General features: G+C 42.7%; 1 protein-coding gene across 3 annotated transcripts in view; it reads right to left on the reverse strand.

Annotated features, from left to right (window-relative positions):
- The window catches only part of LOC311046384 (laminin subunit alpha-3-like), an 81599-nt gene that overhangs the window by 17328 nt on the left and 43215 nt on the right, over positions 1-21056 (reverse strand). For all 3 annotated transcript variants that reach the window (XM_084058650.1, XM_084058649.1, XM_084058651.1), the window contains exons 28-50: positions 20819-20916; positions 16770-16959; positions 16086-16212; positions 15212-15360; positions 14580-14695; positions 13836-14047; positions 12682-12901; positions 11918-12062; positions 11681-11821; positions 11055-11216; positions 10444-10545; positions 10253-10336; positions 9196-9426; positions 6004-6117; positions 4245-4363; positions 3966-4046; positions 3472-3572; positions 3300-3350; positions 2268-2419; positions 1469-1579; positions 859-970; positions 473-646; positions 91-287 (exon numbers count right to left, since the gene is read on the reverse strand). In XM_084058650.1, coding sequence (XP_083914776.1) covers positions 91-287; positions 473-646; positions 859-970; positions 1469-1579; positions 2268-2419; positions 3300-3350; positions 3472-3572; positions 3966-4046; positions 4245-4363; positions 6004-6117; positions 9196-9426; positions 10253-10336; positions 10444-10545; positions 11055-11216; positions 11681-11821; positions 11918-12062; positions 12682-12901; positions 13836-14047; positions 14580-14695; positions 15212-15360; positions 16086-16212; positions 16770-16959; positions 20819-20916 — 3189 coding nt within the window. The remainder of the gene's footprint in view (positions 1-90; positions 288-472; positions 647-858; positions 971-1468; positions 1580-2267; positions 2420-3299; positions 3351-3471; positions 3573-3965; positions 4047-4244; positions 4364-6003; positions 6118-9195; positions 9427-10252; positions 10337-10443; positions 10546-11054; positions 11217-11680; positions 11822-11917; positions 12063-12681; positions 12902-13835; positions 14048-14579; positions 14696-15211; positions 15361-16085; positions 16213-16769; positions 16960-20818; positions 20917-21056) is intronic.

The following is a 21056-nucleotide window of genomic DNA, read 5'->3' on the forward strand; positions in this document are numbered from 1 at the left end:
ATCAGTCATTAATATCATAACGTGATAACGTCATTATATTACACTAGTGTATATTCTATTCTATTGATAGTGTGTCTTGTGTGTCATTACCAGTAGATCCTCCAGTTCCTGTGCATTGAGTCCATTCTGGGTGTTGGCTTTCTTAACCGTGTTTCCAGCCTCTTTCAAAGCCTCCTCCAAGTCCTTAAGCTTGGCCTCATAGCCCTTTATCAGGCCCCGGAGCTTCTTTGCGGCCGCTTCATTCTGGTCACACTGCTTACTCACATTGGCCTTTACGTACTCTAGCACTGGGGAGGAATAGATCAGAATAGAATAAAGGTTTACCCACAGAGTAACATTCATTTCTGCTGTGAGACGCTTGGTATGTTAGCGACCGCTATTTTGAGAACCACATCTGCTTACTGACACTGTGTCTGTATCTAATCAAGACAAAAGCAGAAAGCTTTGGTGAAATCTGACTGAATTGTCTTACGTTTCTTGGCTTCGTCTCTTTCTTTCTCAGCTGCGGTCTTCTGCGGGTTGAAGTTCCGTCTCTCCATCTCCTTCACCATGCGCTGAGCCTCCTCCAGCATCTTAGCTAGGTCGTCATTGAGCTGGCTATCACCACTGGCACTAGTGCCTGCCTCCTTTAGTTGGTCCAACAGGGCTGCTCACACACAGAAAATATTTTGTCTTTGATTGATCGGCAATTACAAAAGAAACAGCATACTGTGTCAGCTATTAATGGAAAGCCATACAAACAGATAAACTAATACATAATGACAAATCCATATGTGAGAAAAACAAGAGCAAGAGCAGTGAAAGCAAACACAGCAATAAGTAATCAGTGTAATACTACTACAGAAAGAATTACATTACCTTGGATTTTTCTGAGCATGTTCTTAATTTCAGAGTCCAAACCCTTTGCTCTCTGATATGTTTTTTCCACATCTGCCACAGCCTTCTTTGCATCAGCAGTCTTTTGGTTTGCCTGAAAGGAAAGTTTATTGGTAAACTTCACACGTCTTTTCACACTGTTATCGCATGATTAATACAGATCTTTTCATTTGAAATGACGGATACTGGAAGTGGCAAAACTCAGCTGGTGTAACTTCATCAGTCAGTGATGTTCAGGTTTTCAGGTTATCTACAGTGCCAGTTTAATAGATCATCCAGGCTGACTGGAACCAAGGGTCAGATTTGAGAAATGTACTCAACCATGGCCGTGCAAGTACTGTAGCATCACCCCCAGGCGTCAAATAATAAGAAAAGGTCAGTTATTAGGATAGATGAATCCCCATAGCCTGTATGGTGACATCCCTCCACATGGAGGGATTATTTCTCTGCGATTGGCTAGTTCGTTGTTAGGTCAACCACAGACCAATGGTGTAGCTTCATCACTAATTGACTCAGTCATTGTTTATAGGGCTGGCCCCACTGTTGCGATCCAGCCAAAGAGCCGTCAGTATAGGATGCCCCAGTACCCTACCTTGTCTTTAAGGAGATTGATGTCATCTTTGAGAGTGAGCACATCTTCCTCCAGCTGACGAACCTTGGGCTTCTGGTTGTTGATGGTGGAGTGGAATTTGTTGACCAATATCTGAAAAACAGGGAGAAAAGCTAATATATTACTGTACAGTGTGAGACTGATCAGTTACATACTTGTGTGCTGAAGATTAAACTGAAGATTAACCCTTTAAGACCTGAGGCGATTCTTAAAAAAAAATCTAAATCTCAAGTTTTTTGAAAAAAAAAAGGGAAATATTTTTTGTAGATCTGCTATTTTTGAATAGCCCAAAGAAATCTTAAAATGAGACGCAGATGCGCCCCCGGTCTTAATGGGTTAAACTGATGTAGGAGGTCCCATAAATTAAATACTTAAGTTAAATGATGAAGAGACTGAAGTCCCTGAGCGAAAGAGCCACCCGCAAGTAATAATCTCAACCATCGATGACGCCGTTTCTAACTTGTGTCAACACCACAGACTGCGGTTGACACACAAGGCCGCAAGGACAGAATGCTCCGAGATCGCTTATCAGCGGGACTCTGGAATGTTTGGATAAACACACCCTCCTTCTGCCGCCCCGGGTGAGTGTTTGTGTGTTTGTGTGAGAAGAAGATAATACAAACCGACCACATTAGTGCATGCACATTAGTGTGCATGTGTGCATCAGCGTTCAAGTTGATGAGAAGAACATGACTACCAACATCATTAATCATGCATTTTATCTGTGACTCCTTAATTTTCTCTCTGCCGATGTCACTGTCTCTTTAGTGCAGGACTGTACCTTGGTGTCTGCTATGGCCTTTTCCAGCTTCTTCAGCCTGTCCTGGGAGGTTGCACTGGCTGTGGCATTGTCAATCTGAGCCTTGATTCTGTCCAATTCGGCATCCAGCTTCTCCAGATCACTCAGTAAAGTCTGGGCACAGCTATCGCACTCTGAAACAGCATAAACAGCATTTGATTGCTCGCTCATACCACAAAGACCGTGTGTATACATACAACTACAGTATGACAGAGTAATAATTCATTCACCAAGAGCTTGCCAAATTATGCTGGGGCCACACTAAACCTTTCTAGTAGAGAAGATATATCGTGGCTACGCTAAACATCTCCTCCATTCAAACCTCTGGAATCTGGTAAGAAACACCAATAGAAACAGGAAACTCTGCCGTATTAGGGCATGACCTGAACATGATTCCAGGTCCACCATCCTCCTAAACAAAATGAACTCCATGTCCTGTGCTTATGCTATTGTTCTAAATAGCATCTTATTGTATAGTGTTTAAATGGGTATTTCACTTAAAACACTTCTGATGGCATTTTAATGTCTACTCTGGCTTTTGTGTTTCAATATTTATTCAATATCTTTATGATTTTGATCAGACATGGCCCCCTCCCATTCAAATTAAAACTCCATGTTCACCATGTAAGACTCATTGAAAGCATACGTTCCTGCTTCTGGTGACTGAGACGCACTTCATTTTTCAGTTGCATTTTTTAAATTTGTTTAGGTTTTAATGGAGAAAAATATATCATTATTTAGTATAATATTTGTAAATTGTTTCATAATAAACTTAACCCATTGATACCTGGAACGCATCTGTGTCACTTTAGATGTCTTTGGCTATTCAAAAATAGCAGATATACAAGCTCATAGCGCGGCACCGAGTGCCGCGCTATGAGCTTGTAGATCTGCTATTTTTGAAAAACCGTGAAAAAAAAATGTTTTGATTTTTTTTTTCTGATTTAGATTTTTTGTAGAATCAGCTTCAGGTCTCAATGGGTTAAAACAAAACAACATTAGACATTGTCTCACCTTTGCATTGTCCATCTGTATTTGTATCTTTTGGCTCTGTGTTCTTACACACTGCAGAGAGAGATTGCAATAAATCATTCAGAAAATGAGTGAACTGAAGTGAACGGAACAAAACACAGTAGAATGGAAATACATTTATTTTATCTAAAAACACAAGCATCTATAAACTCACCTCCAGTCCTTGAGTCGCAGTTGTTCCCATTGCCATTACAATCACAGGCCTGACAGCTCCCTCCATCTGTTAGTGGATCACCATAGAAACCGGGAGCACATCTGTGTGGAAGCAAAGAACAGGTACGATGTGGATAAAAATAAGCAAGATCTAATGGCTGATTACTCCACATCCAAATGTGCACGACCTGATCTAAAATCTAAACCTTTTCAGGGTCACACACAGCTGTTTTCCGAGGCTGGCATGATTACCGATGCCACACAGTGAAAACTACCATTGGTTAATAATGGTTGTTTTTGATCAACTGAATGGTTCTATTACGGGACCCCATAACTCTGTGAGTGTTCAAATGGAACCAAATGGATCAATTTGTACACCCTCAGAGTTGCAGAACTGTAAGGGTCCATTTGGAATACCCTCAAGGATAACTGAGGGTCCCTGGACCCCACTTTGAGAACCACCGATCTAAACAATCCCTCCATGACGACACTCACCTCTCACACCTCTCTCCAGTGTATCCTGTTCGACAGATGCACTGGAACGCCCCAGACACCTCTCTGCAACCCACTGCAAAACTAGAGAGGAAAAGGGAGACGTAAGCTTTATTCATGTACACGTGTGCGTGTGTGTGTGTGTGTGTGTGTGTGTGTGTGTGTGTGTGTGTGTGTGTGTGTGTGTGTGTGTGTGTGTGTGTGTGTGTGTGTGTGTGTGTGTATGTGTGTACGCGCGTGCATGCATGACTTTAGCGGTGCCGAGTACTTTCTCACACCCACCTGTTAGTCGGCACACGGAATGGGCACGGGCAAACACGGCATGTCCTCTGAGCAGGGTTACCATAGTAACCTTCCTTGCAACGTTCACATCTGTCCCCGGCCGAGTCATATCGACAGTTCTGACAAAGACACAAAGACAAATATATTCTCAAACCACTTTAATACAGACTGAGCCTTGTACGCTACAGTGACTGAGATGCTGGAACTACAATAAGAGATGTGCATGGTGTACATAAGAATAAACTCTAGCCTTGTGTGTGCTCTGCAGTTAAGTCTTTCAAGACAATGCTGTACCAACATAACAACAAGAACACTAGCGTCCCTATTTAGGGCATGCTATAAAAGGAAAATAACTGGCAAAAACATCAAATCTGCAAAGCTCTCAACGCATCGCTGCACGATGCGTTGAGAGCTTGCACATCAGCTAATTTTGATATTTGACATATTTGACACAAGTGGATTTCCAGAGTTGGTTACAGTTGAGAAACCCCGCTCCCATTTACTGTAAGAAGGGGAACGTTTGGAAGCAGGCAAATGCCAAACATTTCTCTGCCAAATCATCACAAAAGGGTACTTTCCATGCTCTCAAAGGAGAGTGGTGTTCAGCAGTGCGTGTCTTGGTGGCTGTGGGTGCCCAGATATACAATACAGACAGACAGACACAGGCCTGATCTTGAGTGTTTTCACAAGAGTAGAGAGAATGTTGGGGTTTTAGATATCTCTAGGATTTCATCCATCCTTCCATCCATGAAGAAGTGATATGAAAAGTTATATAAAATGAAGGGAGGGGTCCCCTGAAGCCCAATCAGAACAAGTAATATGTCAGCGATTTTTTATGTGGTCACACAGGGTGCCACAGTATTGTGCAAACATGTGGTCAGTAGATACAGTAGGGTGGGGTGCCCATCAGTTGCCCACATATATGCCCCAGAGGAGAGCAGTCTAGACTCTGACTAAGCTGATGTCCTGAAGTAATCATTGCGGTGTGCAAACCTGTGGTCACCAAATGATTAGTGCTTTCACGCTGACTTTCAGTAGATAGACCAGGTGAGTTCAGGTGAGTGAGTGATGCAATAAGTGAGTGATACAGTGAATCAGTCAGTGAGTAAGTGAGTAAGTGAGTGAGTGATATATCAAAAGTACATTATTTGTGATAAGCTGCGACCAGCTCTTTGTTTGCCCAGCATGTTGCATGTGAGAGTTAGGATGTACGCACAACTTAACAAAAAATAAAATGTTTATGGAAAATACAAATGTCTTTTAACCCATTAAGATCTGGAACGCATCTGTATCATTTTTTGATTTGAGCTAAAAAGCATTATTTTACACTTTGGCTATTCAAAAATAGCAGATATACAAGCAGATTTTTGAAAAATCATAAAAACTTGTGAAAATCTTTGAATATATGTTATTTTAAAAACAAACACTTTTAACTAAAATCTTTGCTTCTGGGGGTCCCTGGAAAAAAAAAATAGACCGGGGTCTGTGGCCAAATACATATCATTTTGGGGGGTCCTTGTCATGAAAAAGTATGAGAACCACTGATATAGAAACATATGTTTTTCAGAAAACTGTTGGGATTTAGAAGACATTTGTAGAATCGGCTTCAGGTCTTAATGGGTTAATGATTTATTTCCATGTTGAAACATAACGTGTTGCATTCCCATCAATGGTATTCTATTGTAAACCCGAGAGACAGACAGTGGTTTATGCTAGCTGCTTGGTCACAACTGAAAAGTGAAAGAGACTTGTCACTTACCAGGCACTTCCCTGTCTTCTCATCACACTCATCAGCCCGGCCATTACAGTCACAGCGAACACAGCGCCCGAGGAAGGGCCCACTGCCATCTCGGTAGTAACCAGGAGCACATTTCTGTAAACACAGGAATACCACAATGTTATCTTCACCGTCATATTATGAATACAGACTTGTTTAAAAGCTTTTCCCTTGACTTATGGATCCGTATTTAATAAGCTAGGGAATTTCTGTCAATCTTACAGACTTAGTTTTATGTCATACCACAATAATAATTATGTACAATAATACATCACAAGATACCATTTATCAGTGTACACTTGAGATTAGTGATCTAAATACACTTTAATTACACATTTATTTTTGCCTAAAGATTGTGATGTGACTGGAGGTTTGCAAGCAAGAAAGAAAAAAAACTATTGAAATAGACGGACCTAAACAGTACTTAAAAAGGGTGTGTCACCAAGTGTGCAATTCTGTATTCACAGCTCAAATAGCAATGAACTTGACCTGAATGCAGTGTCATTAAATGGGACAAACTGGAGTCCCCAAACATTCTCTGATCTCTCACCCTTAAAAACTATAATCCACAAACCAGGTACCCCCCAAACATCTGTGCATTTTACCTTGATCTGAGAACTGCCATCAATGTCCTTAATAGACGGGTACTTAACAGTCTGCCCTCTGTCATGTACAGAGGGGTACTGTACCCTCTGAGTACCTTGGTCATTTACTGACGGGTACTGTACACGCTGAGCTCCGTGGTCATGAGGCGAAGGGTGTCGTATCCCCTGTGTCCATCTGTCATGTTGCCGAGGGTAGCGGGTTCTCTCCCCTCTCTGAAAGGGCCTCGGGCCAGCAGAGCATAGTCCGAGCAAAGTCCCCCATAGCAGGGTCTGTAGCAGAGCCCTGCTCTGCCACCTTCTATCCACGTGTGTATCTGGCATTCCTTGCATTTAGTCTGGGTGAAATAACTCCCCACTCTCCCCTATCTCGGCCTCTTAAACACACAGCCATACGCACACCGCGGAGAAGACACGCCCCTATCACTACTCACCCACCTGAGTCAGCTTTGGGCTCGGCGCACACACGTGCACGCACACAGAGTGTTGCTCACATTCAGACACATTGATTCAAGTGTGCTTGATGAGTGGCACATGATAAAAGAGTTTAAAAGAAATAAAAGAAAAGAAAACAGTTTCCACTTTTGAATAGTGAAGAAGAAACATTCATAAATCATTACATAAGAGCGTCAGGGAGCAACTGTGGGAGAGTCTTTGCTTGTAACAAAAAACATTTACCGTTGTGGTTTACCTTGGGTATTTGTGTGAGCATGTTGGTGTGATTGAAAGAAAACTCAGGCATCTCTAGACAGTACAGACATAAATCTCTGAATCACACAAGTCAAACACAATGGAGACGTTTGGGAGTGGCAGCCATACATCGCTACACACATCAACACATTGGGGCTGTGGGGAAACACTGTGTTGCCAGTTGCCACACCCTATGCGTCAAGGTGTTCCCTCAGGGAACATATTCTCAATTTCCTCTCAGCACACCCTATAAAAAGATGTCTCATATATACACAGGTAGACAGACCCCTCTGCTTTGGCAACGGTGCTCTGAGTGCAATCACAAAATAGAAAACCAACATAACAATCACTTCAGTTGTGCCCCTGGTGCAAGAATATAATCTGGGAACAAAATCAGGCTTCCTCAATACGAGACACCCACTGAGAAAAATGTGGTCACATTTACACCTGACTTTCAACGTGTTCATTCTAAGTGGATTCTGTGGGGTAATTTAGCTGGAATCATCCACCATGGCTATGAAGACCCCCCCATATCTGAGAAAGAGACATCACACATTGTGAGACATTGTGAATTCTTGCATTACATTTCTTTTTTTAATGGGCGGAAACCGTGACACAGCGATTAAGGCTGTATAATCACTAACATTATGTCTGCGTAATTGTGTTTCCTATCCCACCCTGGGGCTATGCAGTTTGGCTGCGCGGCTCTCGGGCATGTATTTTCCAGTACATTCCAGCTGATGAATTCTTACTCTTACAGTTGACCTCATTCACCCAGGGCGTGGCTCTTTGTTTGGGCATGTCAGGACTCGGGACGACCCCAAAGTATTGTCTGAGGTGAAGTTCTGGCTTTCCTGAGAAAAGCAGCTGGTCAATCTGTACCTTTCCCTCCCAACCAACCACTGAACTGAAAACAGCATCTCACATCTGATCTCAAGCCCGAGTTATACTTCATCGTACGACGGTGTCACAAGGAAAAAGTAGCGATCTACAATCTCACAATGTGTCGTGTTTGCGATGCGTTGCGAGCTTGTAGATCTGACTCTCCCTTATCCTCCCCATCTCTGTACCTTCATTCCTGTGTGACACCGAAGCGAAAGTTGAAAAATGATTATGTAAAAACGAGCACTTGATCTTCCACATCTACACTTAATCCTTCCTCTTCAATTTCTTCAGAACATTATGAAAAAATTCCATAGAACCTTCTGCTACTATTTCAATATTTGGGGTTGCTCCACAAGTACTTCACACAACCTGGAATGCTATATACTGTATATAATAGGTTGGCCGGGCAAATTATATTGCTCAAGTGGAAGAAAACATTACCCCCCGGCTTCACTTTTATATAGATGCATCATCTGACAATAGAAACAATTCGCTCTTCTACAAGAAGTTGTGATCTGAACTTTTACAATATCTGGCAACCTTTTCAGATTTTGTATGTAAGATGGATGCCGCTAGCATCCTACCTACCGTACATAAATATTGCCCCAGTCCAATTTTTTTTTATCAATAAAATTAGACAAATAAATAAAAAAGACCTTGAACAGAAAAAAAAGACATACCAGGACAAAGTGTATGAATTACTGGCGGGGTTGGCTGGGTAGGGTGGGGGGGGCAGGGTTGCCAGATCTGCTTATTATAATTTCCCCCCAATATTTTATTTGAAAATAGCCGATCTACAAGCTCACAACGCGTCGCATCGCGACGCGTTGTGAGCTTGTAGATCGGCTATGTTCAAATAGCTGATGTATATGTTAAAGTGCACATGTGGCCCATAGTCGCTTCTTTTGGGCTGGTTTTCCTAGACCTGGTTGCTTGTTTCTCTCACAGAATCTGGCAACACTGGTGGAGAGTTGCGTATGGATTCTGGCCTCCCTACCTGACAGGAGTCTCCAGAATAGCGTGCGGGGCAGGCACATTTCTCCACAGTGCTCGCAGGGCTTCCGGCCCCGGTGTCGGTGGCCTCCTCCAGGCCGACGTCCCCCAGACTGAGGCGCTGGGTCTGCGTGAAGTACAGAGCCCGGATCCTCAGGCCCGCCAGACCGGCCAGAACCGTCATCATCTCATCTCTGGACACGGGCCTGCTGGTGCCAGCGTGGCGCCAGTTTCCCTAACACAGACAATAAGAGGATTTAGTGAGGGATTATACAGGAACTCATGTCGGGAATTCTTCGAGAACAAAATGAAAATATTAATATTTTATTACAGGGGTCTTCAACGTTTTCAGGCCAAGGACCCCCTAGCTGAGAGAGAGATGAAGCAGGGACCCCCTCTATATTGTAAAAAATCGTGTTTCAGATAAACTTTTGCTGCTCTTTTTTCCCTCTACACCTATAACTCTTTCCCAAAAATAGCCGATCTACAAGCTCACAACGCCTCGCGCAGGCGTTGTGAGCTTGTAGATCTGCTATTTTTGGCTAAAGTTCTCCTCAGAAAAAGGGATGCAAGGCTTCAAGTGGTTAAGGTAAAAAAATAATCACATCACACAAAGATTTGGCGGACCCCCTGTAGTAACTCTGAGGACCCCCTGTTGAAGACCCCTGTTTTATTAGATACAATAGAAACATTGAGAAATCACATTACATAGTGGGAAAATCGATCAAATGAATGTAATGCTCTTTCTCACTTAAGTGTGAAATGGCTGACTCTTACTGAAAGCGACTATCACTACAATAGTAAAACAGCCTTCTGGGAGTAAAGACAGTGGTAGAGTGTATGTTTTCCCCTTCAAGAGTAGGGCATATTAGAGCAAGTACAGGTTATAATAGGAGGTATGGGGCAGGTGTATCTCTTTACAAAATTATATATTCTCACATAAAATCACACTTATACTGAATGAGCATTATTATGAATTGTATCAAAACTACTTTAAGGAAGCGTGTTTAAATTTAAGTAGTAAAATACGTTTAAATAAGGGTAAGGGTGAAAAAACCCACCTCAACAAGTTGGACCCTGCCCTGATAGAGGCGGTCCGGAGACGGGGGTTCTGGAGTCTGGTGGACCAATCTCATGTCCTGGCCCTGAGGATTACAGTATGTCCAGATGAAAATGAGTAATTCAGAAAGGGAACATAAGACATTGACAAAGAGAGGTGAGTGATGACAGGTAGAATCGTGACTCTACGCACAGTAAGCAAAACATCCGGTCTTGTGTTCAGCAGAGTCATCCCTTCACTGGGGATACCAAAGGACTTGATCTGGTACGTCAGGAAGCCTCCATAAGATGACACCTGAGAGGAAGAAGGAGAGGGAGAATGAAGATAATCCCAACAAGGGAAGGTAGAAGCCACAGGAATTAAGAAAGCTGTCTGAACATAGACATTCTGAGAGTTAATTGTAATGATAATTTGATCCGTACTCCTTTGCAGAATTTGCCACCAAATATTTGCATATACAGTGAAATGTGGTATCTGCATTTAACCCATCCCAAGTATCAGGAGCAGTGGGCAGCTACAGGGGCAGGTAGGGGATAAGTGCCTTACTCAGGGACCGGGGCCAGGATGCGAACCAGGGCCCCTAATGTAAGTCTGAAAGTGCCTAAATGTGCACATAGTTACATTCGTAATTTGTATAAATGAACCCTGAGGACCACACTGTGTAAAATACCTTCAACCAGTCACTCACACATGGCCATGAATTGCCAAATTATATTACATTTAAAATGATTGCTGAAAAACTGTCATGAAATGAATCACAAACTGACTTCTCTTGACCTTGCCAGCAGTCTCCATCTACTCACCCTGTCTCCTAGGTATGAAGATGGCGCCACCCAGTGGAGAATGTGTACAACAGCAGGCAGCTCCTGGACGTCTGCCACCACTGTGTTACTTGCCGAGTTCAGTACAGACGCAACTTCCTCCTGGTTCTCCCTCTCCAGACGCCAGCCACGCATCTCCACAAACTACCCACAGGAAACATAATATCCAGAGTGAGTTATCTCATGCTTTGGTGTACGGTAAACAATTATGTTGCACTCACTCTATATGGATGTTTTCTATACAACGCTCATTATTTAACCTTAAGCCCGACTGTATATACTTTGTTGTATGACAAATATAGCAATGATAGCAGATCTACAAGCTGACAACGTGTCGCTATAAGGTGTAAGGTTGTAGATCTGCCACTTTCACAATTTGTGATTATTGTTTGAAAATGTTCACCTATGCCCAAAATAGGGATGCCAGGTAAGATCAACGTGATTCACTCAGCAGGGCTTTCCTGAACAGCTGCTTTGTGTAAAAGTTTCAGATGTTTTACAAGTATTTTGTGCACCACACAATTGCAATTATTCAGTAATCTTTGCATGGGTAGAAATTCCCAAAGGCATTCATGGACATGCAGCCAGGGCAATTAAAATACACTGACCTTCCCCCTGTGCTTGCTGGAGCTCTGACACTGGCCAGTAGCTCCAAAACAGAAGCAGCTGGTGCAGCCAGTAGGGTTGGACGGGTCAAAATGGAAGGCGCCATCCTTGCACGCATCACACCGGTCACCTACAACATGTTTCTGCAACAGCAGCACCAACAACATGGAGGAGGTCAGAAGAGGGCCACAAGAAGAGATAAAACAGAACAAAGCAAAATGTCTTTATGTTCTACTGACCTTGCAGAGACACTTCCCTGTGTCAGGATGGCATACATCCGGTGTGACCCCATCCTCGTTACAGTCACAAGGAACACAGTTTGGGAAGCCATGATAACCTTCTGCACACCGGTCACACTGCCGTCCCCCAATCCGAGGTTTGCACCTGCAAGAACACAGACAGATATTGACTCGTGTGTAATCTAGTTGAGATTTGCATTATATTCTATCTGGTTTGGTTAACCCATTAAGACCTGAGGCAATTCTTAAAAATGTGTTCTAAATCCTATTCCTAACAGTTTTTTGAAAAAATAGCAGATCTAAAAGCTCATAGCGCGGCACTCGGTGCCGCGCTATGAGCTTGTATATCTGCTATTTTTGAATAGCCAAAGAAATCTAAAATGACACAGATGCGTTCAAGGTCTTAATGGGTTAATGCCCATGGAGAGGTTTACTTGATATATTTATTAGAAGTATACATACTGAATATATATATGGTGTTAGTTGTATACTACACTGTAAATCAGTATTCTATTTGGGACAATAAGTCTAGAACTTCATGAGTTCAAGGTGAGGTTTTGGTAGTAATATAATAAGGTAAGGGCAAGGCAACTTTATTTGTATGGCACATTTAAACAACAAGGCAATTCAAGATGCTTTACACAAAAACATCATTATAAGATACACAATGAAAGACGATGAAATCTCACTGACACATGTAACTCCTTAACCTGATGAGTGCTTTGTGAGTGTTTTATCGCACACAGAGTTCCAGTTCCACTCACGTGCATTGTCCAGAGACGCGGTCACAGTCAGGACCTGCACTGGTCTGTGACTGCTCGCCTCTGGTGCCCACGGGCGAGCAGTCGCAGTCCTCACAGCCCAACAAGGGGTGGAAGCTGAACGTACGAGCCTCACACACATCACAGGAAGGCCTGATAGTCTGGGGAGGGCAAATGCACTGGCCTGTCACCTCGTCACACAGCCGACGGCCACACTCACACGCTATACAGAAGGGGAAAAACAGATTATATTCAGATTCAGTATTTGCTGTACAATACATTTCATAACATTTGTGAAGATGACATGTATGGGAGACTGATGTATGCTAGTGTCAACGTCCAACGCATTCTCACGACCAACTCATCACATTTTGCCATTTTGTCAGGTGCCTTTGGCCGCGTCTGAAGCTGGCGCTGAGGATTCTTGCACCATGTCCATGATGACAATGAATGATCATAAATGATTCCTACCCTATCAGCACGAAACTTGGACACCGCTTAGTTGGCAGAAGCTGGCTCTCGGCAGGGCCACTCACTTGGCTAAGGCCTCCCTCGTACGTGCCTCACAGGCCACTAGCCAGCTTCTGATGCACGCCTGCCTTAACCCATTAAGACCGGGAACGCATCAGTGTAATTTTAGATTTCTTTGGCTATTTTTTGAAAAATCGTGAAAATGCGTGCAAATCTTTGAATATATATGTATATATTTTTTTTGAAGCGAACATTTGTAACTCAAATCTTTGCTTCTGGGGGTCCATGGAACAAAATATTTTGAGATGGGGGTCCGCCGCCAAAAACATATCATTTGGGGGGTCCTTGACATTAACAGGCTTGAGAACAAAATGTTTTCAAAAAAGATTTAGAAGACATTCTGTAGAATCGGCCCCAGGTCTTAATGGGTTAATGTTTTTAAGGGTGACATAATTGCTTGTTTTCAATAAGTCTACATGATACAAATTCCGTTGTCACAGACAGCGCATTCATGAGGCTTCTATGTCAGACATTGAGGGAGTTCTATAGAAATGTAATGACGTCCTCTGGCGTCTACACATGACACTAGAAGACATTCACAATGTCGCAAAGGGACGCCTCGGGTACTTGACCAAGTGGCTGCATTTGACGCGTTGGGGTGAGAATATGAGTGAATGTCCACTCACATCTGCAGTAGGGAAAGCCATAGTATCCTGTGGCACACTTTGTGCACTGTCGACCAATGACATGCTGCCTGCAGGGACACTGTCCTCCATTTGGATCACAGATGGACCCCGTGGAGCCTGACTGGTCACAGTTACAAGGCACGGCTCCACCATTATAGGCTGCTACTAGTGAGCGGGCGGAGTCTCTGCAGAACTCGGATGAGTTTCTGGGGCTGAAGACATAGAAAAATAGGTTGGTTTAATCATATAATTGCAGCTAGAGGGCGCCATTTACAAAAACATCCATGACATGGTTTATTTTTATGCACTTCTGGTGCTTCTGGAATGGAAGCCAGGTAACACATAAAGCTGAACTCACATGAAAATGAAGTTGTACCATAAGCAATCAAAGTTTAAAACAATCTACTAACTAACTATTGTAAAACTTAATTCATTCTAAATTGTATGTTACGTTTTTCTGCTGGAGATGATTGCTTGAGCAGTAAGTAGCTTAACCCATTTAGACATGGAACGCATCTGTGTCACTTTAGATTTCTTTGGCTATTCAAAAATAGCAGATATACAAGCTCATAGCGCGGCACCGAGTGCCGCGCTATGAGCTTGTATATCTGCTATTTTTGAAAAATCTCGATATTTTCTTTTTAATTTTTTTCGAAAAACTGTTAGGATTTAGAAAACATTTTTAAGAATCGCCTCAGGTCTTAATGGGTTAATGACATCATGCTGTATACACTGACTGCTTACTCAATATAGAATCCCTCTCCTCTGCAGTGTTGTATAAAATCTGCAGAGTTATCCAGCGGTTTGGGTTTCAGGAGATCTGGGGCGTAACTGTTATCGCGAACCACCAAGACATAATCCTAAAGCGGAACAAAGCATAACAAATTATAAAAAAGCAACAACAATGCTCTATCTGATAACCTCCCTTGCTTATCAGTGATATGCAAACCCTATGCGAACCATGATATGAACACAAAATTATCATCAGTATTTACCACTTTAAGCCGTTAATATTATTCTGTTTGGACCTAATCTGGAGAGTGAAAACCAAACTTAGATCTGCTGTTTTCTAAGCAGACTATATAGCCGAGCCAGGTACAAAACAGCCAGCTCATTGTTGTTGTTTTAGGATATGGCAGAACCCTGAGGAGAGAATACCTCATCATAACAGGCAGTTGACCTGAATGACCTTAAACAAGGCATTCCAAGCATAATCTCCTCGGTTCAAGAACTGTGCCTCTAATCGGCGGCCCCAAAAGCGTCATGTACAGCTTAAAAGGTACATTAAATTCATTGCATTGCCTCTTGGGCGAGCCAGACAACTGGTTGAGAACGGTAAGCACGAAAGGCTTAGCGACGGACTTAAAGCGACTGACCAGGGTGAGGGTCTTTCCAGGCGGAATCTTGACAGAGATGATGGGCTCTCGCCAGGAATGGCGTTCAAAGTCAAGGGCGATGCGCCGCTCGGCGATGACCACCTCCCTGCAGCCGGAGACACTGGGGCAGAAGGAGGCGTTTATGGAGCCTGGGGCGGGGGGGGCGGGGGGTTGAAGACAAGTAGAGAAAAGAGGAGGTGAGTTCAAAGAATGTCACACAATGAGAGCTATTACCCATTAAGACCTTTAACACATCTGTGTCACTTTTTGATTTGAGCTAAAAAAGCATGATTTTTGCACTTTGGCTATTCAAAAATAGCAGATATACAAGCTCATAGCGCGGCACCGAGTGCCGCGCTACGAGCTTGTAGATCTGCTATTTTTTGAAAAATCGTGAAAATGTGTCCAAATCTTTGAATATATATTGTTTAAAGCGAAAATGTTTTACTCTATTCTTTGCTTCTGGGGGTCCCTGGAACAAAATATTTTAAGATGGGGGTCCGCGGCCAAATACATGGGGGTCCTTGACATGAAAAAGATTGAGCACCACTGATATAGAAACATACGTTTTTTTCAGAATACTGTTGGGATTTAGAAGACATTTGTAGAATCGGCTTCAGGTCTTAATGGGTTAAGGCTATAACGGAAAGTGTGTCCAAGAGCTTTGATCATCTTGTCATGACCCGAGGGGGCTTATAAATCTGACCTTATAAAAGGTATCACCCCTGCACTAAGAAGACCACAATTATGCCCAAATCACACGCTCATTACATCCATTAGCCGCTGCCAGGAGAAAAAAACATTATGCTCAAAAGGGAGCCGGTATGGTTCTATTTCATTTGATTAGACAGGTGTGAGACTGTCACAAACTCACCGTTCCAGGTGCGCCCCGTGTCCACCCGCACTTCCACGGGGAAGGAGATGTGTTCTGGCTGCCGATAATGGACCACAACCACATACCTGCCCGGCAGGGGTACGGTGGGGTTGAAACTGATCTCCGTCTGGAAGAAAGGGGGGAGGATGGGACAGGGAGCATAGTGCAGATCGGGTAAAAGACTGAGAAATGCATGGGAATGGCGCAGAGGGGACCTGTCTGTCTCCAGCCCTCGAGACAGCGAGCTTAAAACAGCTACGGGTCAATGGTGTAGGCCAGTGGTTTTCAACCAGTGGTCCGGGGACCACCAGTGGTCCTTGGGGGGCTACCAGGGGGTCCCCAGCTAAATTAGTTAACATTCTCAGAATCATTTTAACCACTTAGCTTTGGGCTATTCAAAAATAGCAGATATACAAGCTCATAGCGCGGCACCGGGTGCCGCGCTATGAGCTTGTAGATCTGCTATTTTTGAAAAATCTTGAAAATGTGTGCAAATCTTTGAATCTATTAATTTTTCAAAGATATTTTTTTTTACTCAAATCTTTGCTTCTGGGGGGGTCCCTGGCACAAAACATTTTCAAATGGTGGTCCGCCAACAAATGTATATCAATTTAGGGGTCCCTGGCATGAAAAAGGTTGAAAACCACTGGTATAGGCAACAAGGGCACAATTCAACACTGATACCTGGGGAGATTTAAGCAGGACCCCTTCACTCTGGGGTTCAGTGAGAGGGAGCTGTCGCCTGCGCCTCCACTCCTCGCTCCCCCTCTGCTGAGGGGTGACGACCCGGGGGGAGGACGGCTGTCCGTCGCGAGCTGCGTCCAGAAGCCACGATGCGGCGGGTCTGGTGAACTGGCTTGGAATACAATGCTGACTGAAGAGATAGAAGAGCAGCAAGATGTTGACTATAAGACTTATAGGAAACTTTAATGTACTCTGAGAGGCAATTTTAGGTACATTAAGACCTGAGGCGATTCTTAATTTTTTTTTCTAAATCCTAACAGTTTTTTGGAAAAAAATCGGAAACATATTTTTTCAAGATTTTTCAAAAATAGCAGATATACAAGCTCATAGCGCGGCGGTGCCGCGCTATGAGCTTGTATATCTGCTATTTTTGAAAAGCCAAAGAAATCTAAAGTGACACAGATGCGTTCCAGGTCTTAATGGGTTAAGGCAAAACAACTCTAAAGTGAAAATAAATAATAACTAGAAAAAGTGCTCCTCGGAGCACAACTCTCCGCCAGAAGACTTGTGTTGGGAATGTTGGGAATGTTCTGTCTGTATAAGTGTCCTATCCCTCCTGTCTGTATAAGTGTCCTATCCCTCCTGTCTATGTAAGTGTCCTATCCGTCCTGTCTGTGTAAGTGTCCTATCTGTCCTGTCTGTGTAAGTGTCCTATCCAATTGTTACAGTATCCGCCATTTCTCAGCCATTTCGTGATTGTTCCTGTCTTACCTCACTTTGAAAGAGGCACAGACTCTTTCAAAGTGACACACGTATTTATAGGCCGTTATACCGAACATAAGAGAACATTAGAACATGTTCTCTTATATGTTCTAATTCTTACAAAAAATCCGTCCTGTCTGTATAAGTGTCCTATTCGTCCTGTTTGTATAAGTGTCCTATCCGTCCTGTCTATGTAAGTGTCCTATCCGTCCTGTCTGTGTAAGTGCCCTTATGTGTCCTGTCTGTGTAAGTGTCCTATCTGTCCTGTCTGTGTAAGTGTCCTATCCAATTGTTACAGTATCCGCCATTTCTCAGCCATTTAGTGATTATTCCTGTCTTACCTCACTTTGAAAGAGGCAAAGACTCTTTCAAAGTGACACATGTATTTATAGCCTGTTATAAAAAGTGACTTGTGCTCCTCGGAGCTCCTCGGAGCACAAGTCTCCGCCAGCAGACTTGTGTTGGGAATGTTGGGAATGTTCTAATTCTTATGTTCTAACTGTCCTATCCGTCCTGTCTGTATAAGTGTCCTATCCGTCCCGTCTGTATAAGTGTCCTATCCGTCTTGTCTGTATACAGTAAGTGTCCTATCCGTCCTGTCTATGTAAGTGTCCTATCCCTCCTGTCTGTGTAAGTGTCCTATCTGTCCATTTCTCAGCCATGTCAACTCGAAATCATGCTCGCTGGCTTGGGCGCTTAGCTGTTAACTAAGCATTTGTAGGATCGAGGCCTTCCCATCTAGAGAGGCTTTAGCTTAATTAAAGTATCTGCTTTGCATGCAGGATTGTTGGAACTGTCTTACCTCACTTTGGAAGAGGCACAGACTCTTTCAAAGTGACACATGTATTTTATAGGCCGCTATACGTCACTAGCCAATCGGATCACACTATTTCACCGTATTGTCACGTGTCACGTGAGGCTTGACCAATGTTAGTCCCAGTTTCAGAAAGTGAAAACAAACTCTCCTGGCGGAGAGAATAATAATAACAATAAATAGGCCTATATTGCTTAAAGCTCGTGGCTGAGTACTTGAAGGGATTGCCAAGCAGCACTGAAGTGGAATAATTTGACCCATTTGGACATGGGGTCAATCCACCGAGCAGAGGTCGTTATTTACAGTATGAAATGGCGCTAATCTCCAGTGATCCTCTTTTGAATCTTGACATCCTCTGACTATCACATTCTCTTTCATCAATGTACAACGTACAGAAATCACACATTTACACATTCCACACACTTCGTACGAAAGCTCCTGTGTTAGAGGCCAACTCTCTGATCCTTTGGCAATCCCCTCTGCCTTCAGGATTAATTTTCCCCCCATCCTCGTTTTTTTTTGCTTCCACCTCTCTTGCATATTTTCCATTTCATTATTACATTACTGTAGATTCAAGCCCCATGACCAAATATCCCCGAAGTCCCATTTGTTTGAATGTTTTTTGTCTTTTGTTCATCTGCCCTTATCAGCCTTTCTGTCACAAGGCCGTTCTGGCACCTCATTTCATGTTTTTTCCTCATTATTTATTTTAGGTTCAAAAAGCAGAACAATGCAGGCCAAAGAACTTGTGATATCGTCAGCAAACCACTGCACCGTATCAAATTATTGCGAGAGACTTGAAAGAGATTGTTTTTCCATTTTGAAAGTTTGCTTTCTTGATAGAAGAGATATGGGCTCAGTAATAGGCTTTTAGTTGTGATCTTAATGGAGGCACTCTCTTTTAAGGATTGCATTAGTTGAGCCATGTGCAGTGAGTGCAAAACCATTGTAATGTGGCTGTTTGTTTGTTTGTCTGTATGTCAAGTCAAATCACATTTATTTATATAGCAGCACATTTCATACGACAAGCGCAGACTCAATGTGCTTTAAAAAAAATAAGATAAATAAAGACAAGAACATTAAAATAAAGACAAAGGTCAGCAATGACACAAAATGTCACAATTACATATGATTAACATGTAAGAATGAATTAATAAAATGAAAGTCCAGTTTTAAAGATAACTGCACACTCCAAACCTAGCTGAAAGCTTGTGAAAACAGGTAGGTTATTTGTTTTCTTTTAAAAGAAGACACTGTTATAACAGACCTTAGATCAGCTGCTATAGAATTCCACAGAGTGGGACCATAGTGACTGGAAGCACCATAACTTGATTTAGAGTTTATCCAGTGTATAGTGACCTTTGTCAGATGATCTAAGGGTTCTGGTTGGTACGTATGGTTCAAGCATGTCAGACACATAGGAAGGAGCTAAGCCATTGATAGATAATCCCTGGAACAATGAGAATCACATTAAAATCAATTCTTTGTTTCACTGGGAGCCAGTGAAGAGAAGATAAAACAGGAGTAATATGTTCAAATGTCTTGGTTCTAGTTAAAACTCTAGCAGCAGCATTCTGAACAAGCTGGAGTTTATATAACACCTGCTTTGTCAGTGCAAAGAGAGCATTACAATAATCTAGTCTATTAGAAATAAAAGCATGAACCAGTTTTTCAGAGTCTACTTTAGAGATGTTCCTTAGATAAAAGGCAGTCTTGGAGATGTAATTGATGTGCTTCTGGATGTTAAGCTCATCATCTAAAATCACGCCCAAGTTTTTAACATGCTCACAGGGTTTTACTGACAAGGGAAGTAACAGGGAATTAATATGATGTCTTAAATCCTTAGGACCCCACTAATAAAATCTCAGTTTTGTGATCATTTAACTTTAAGAAAGTGTTGGTCATGTCTGAGATGCACTGGGCACCCGAGTGGAAGCATGTATAAATTGAACTTTTATGTAGTTGTATCCCTCTCTTGACAGAGAGAGGTAATTGCAAAACTGTCCGGGCGGATCTATGCCATCTGCTTGAAATAACTTTGACTTTGCCAACGAGTAGGTGTCCTACTCTAAAAGATAGAGCCTGGAAACTCATTTTATGGATTCAGGGAAAGTGTGCAGAAATCATTTAAATGCTACTGTCAAATAACAGGACTGGAAACTGACAGTAAATAATTGTCTGTAAATATATGTATTGTACGGCTGGAAATTCTAGGTTGGCCACTGGGTGTTGGTTTGAAAAGAGAGAAAACCAAAAAGGAGGGCCGACCCTGTGCTCTGACAACCTCAGGTGAGTGACCCTGCCCTGTGAGAGGAATGCACGGAATCACACCTGGAAAACAGATGTATTTGTCTCTCCACAGCAGGAGGCCAAAAGAAAGGGCTGCAGGTCCTTTTTTCTTACAAACATGTTTGCCTCTCTATGCCTGTTGTTGTTATTACCCTGTGATACCCCCATTATTGAGTTACTGTACCTGTCTGCAGTAAAGCGGCCATGGACCGAGACACAGAGTATCTTGGGGTTCACATACTCCATGAAGAATTCCTCTGCAGGCACTGCAAAGACTTTATGCTACGGAGAAAATTTCATATATCAAATGCACGAAAAAAAGAAAATTCTGTTCTCATATTCATAAGCAATTATTAAATCATTTAACCCATTATTAAGACCTGAGGCCGATTTACAAGCTCATAGCGCGGCACTCGGTGTCG

The sequence above is a fragment of the Gymnoscopelus microlampas genome (genome assembly GCF_963454915.1).
Source record: "Gymnoscopelus microlampas genome assembly, chromosome: 5".
Lineage (NCBI taxonomy): Eukaryota > Metazoa > Chordata > Actinopteri > Myctophiformes > Myctophidae > Gymnoscopelus > Gymnoscopelus microlampas.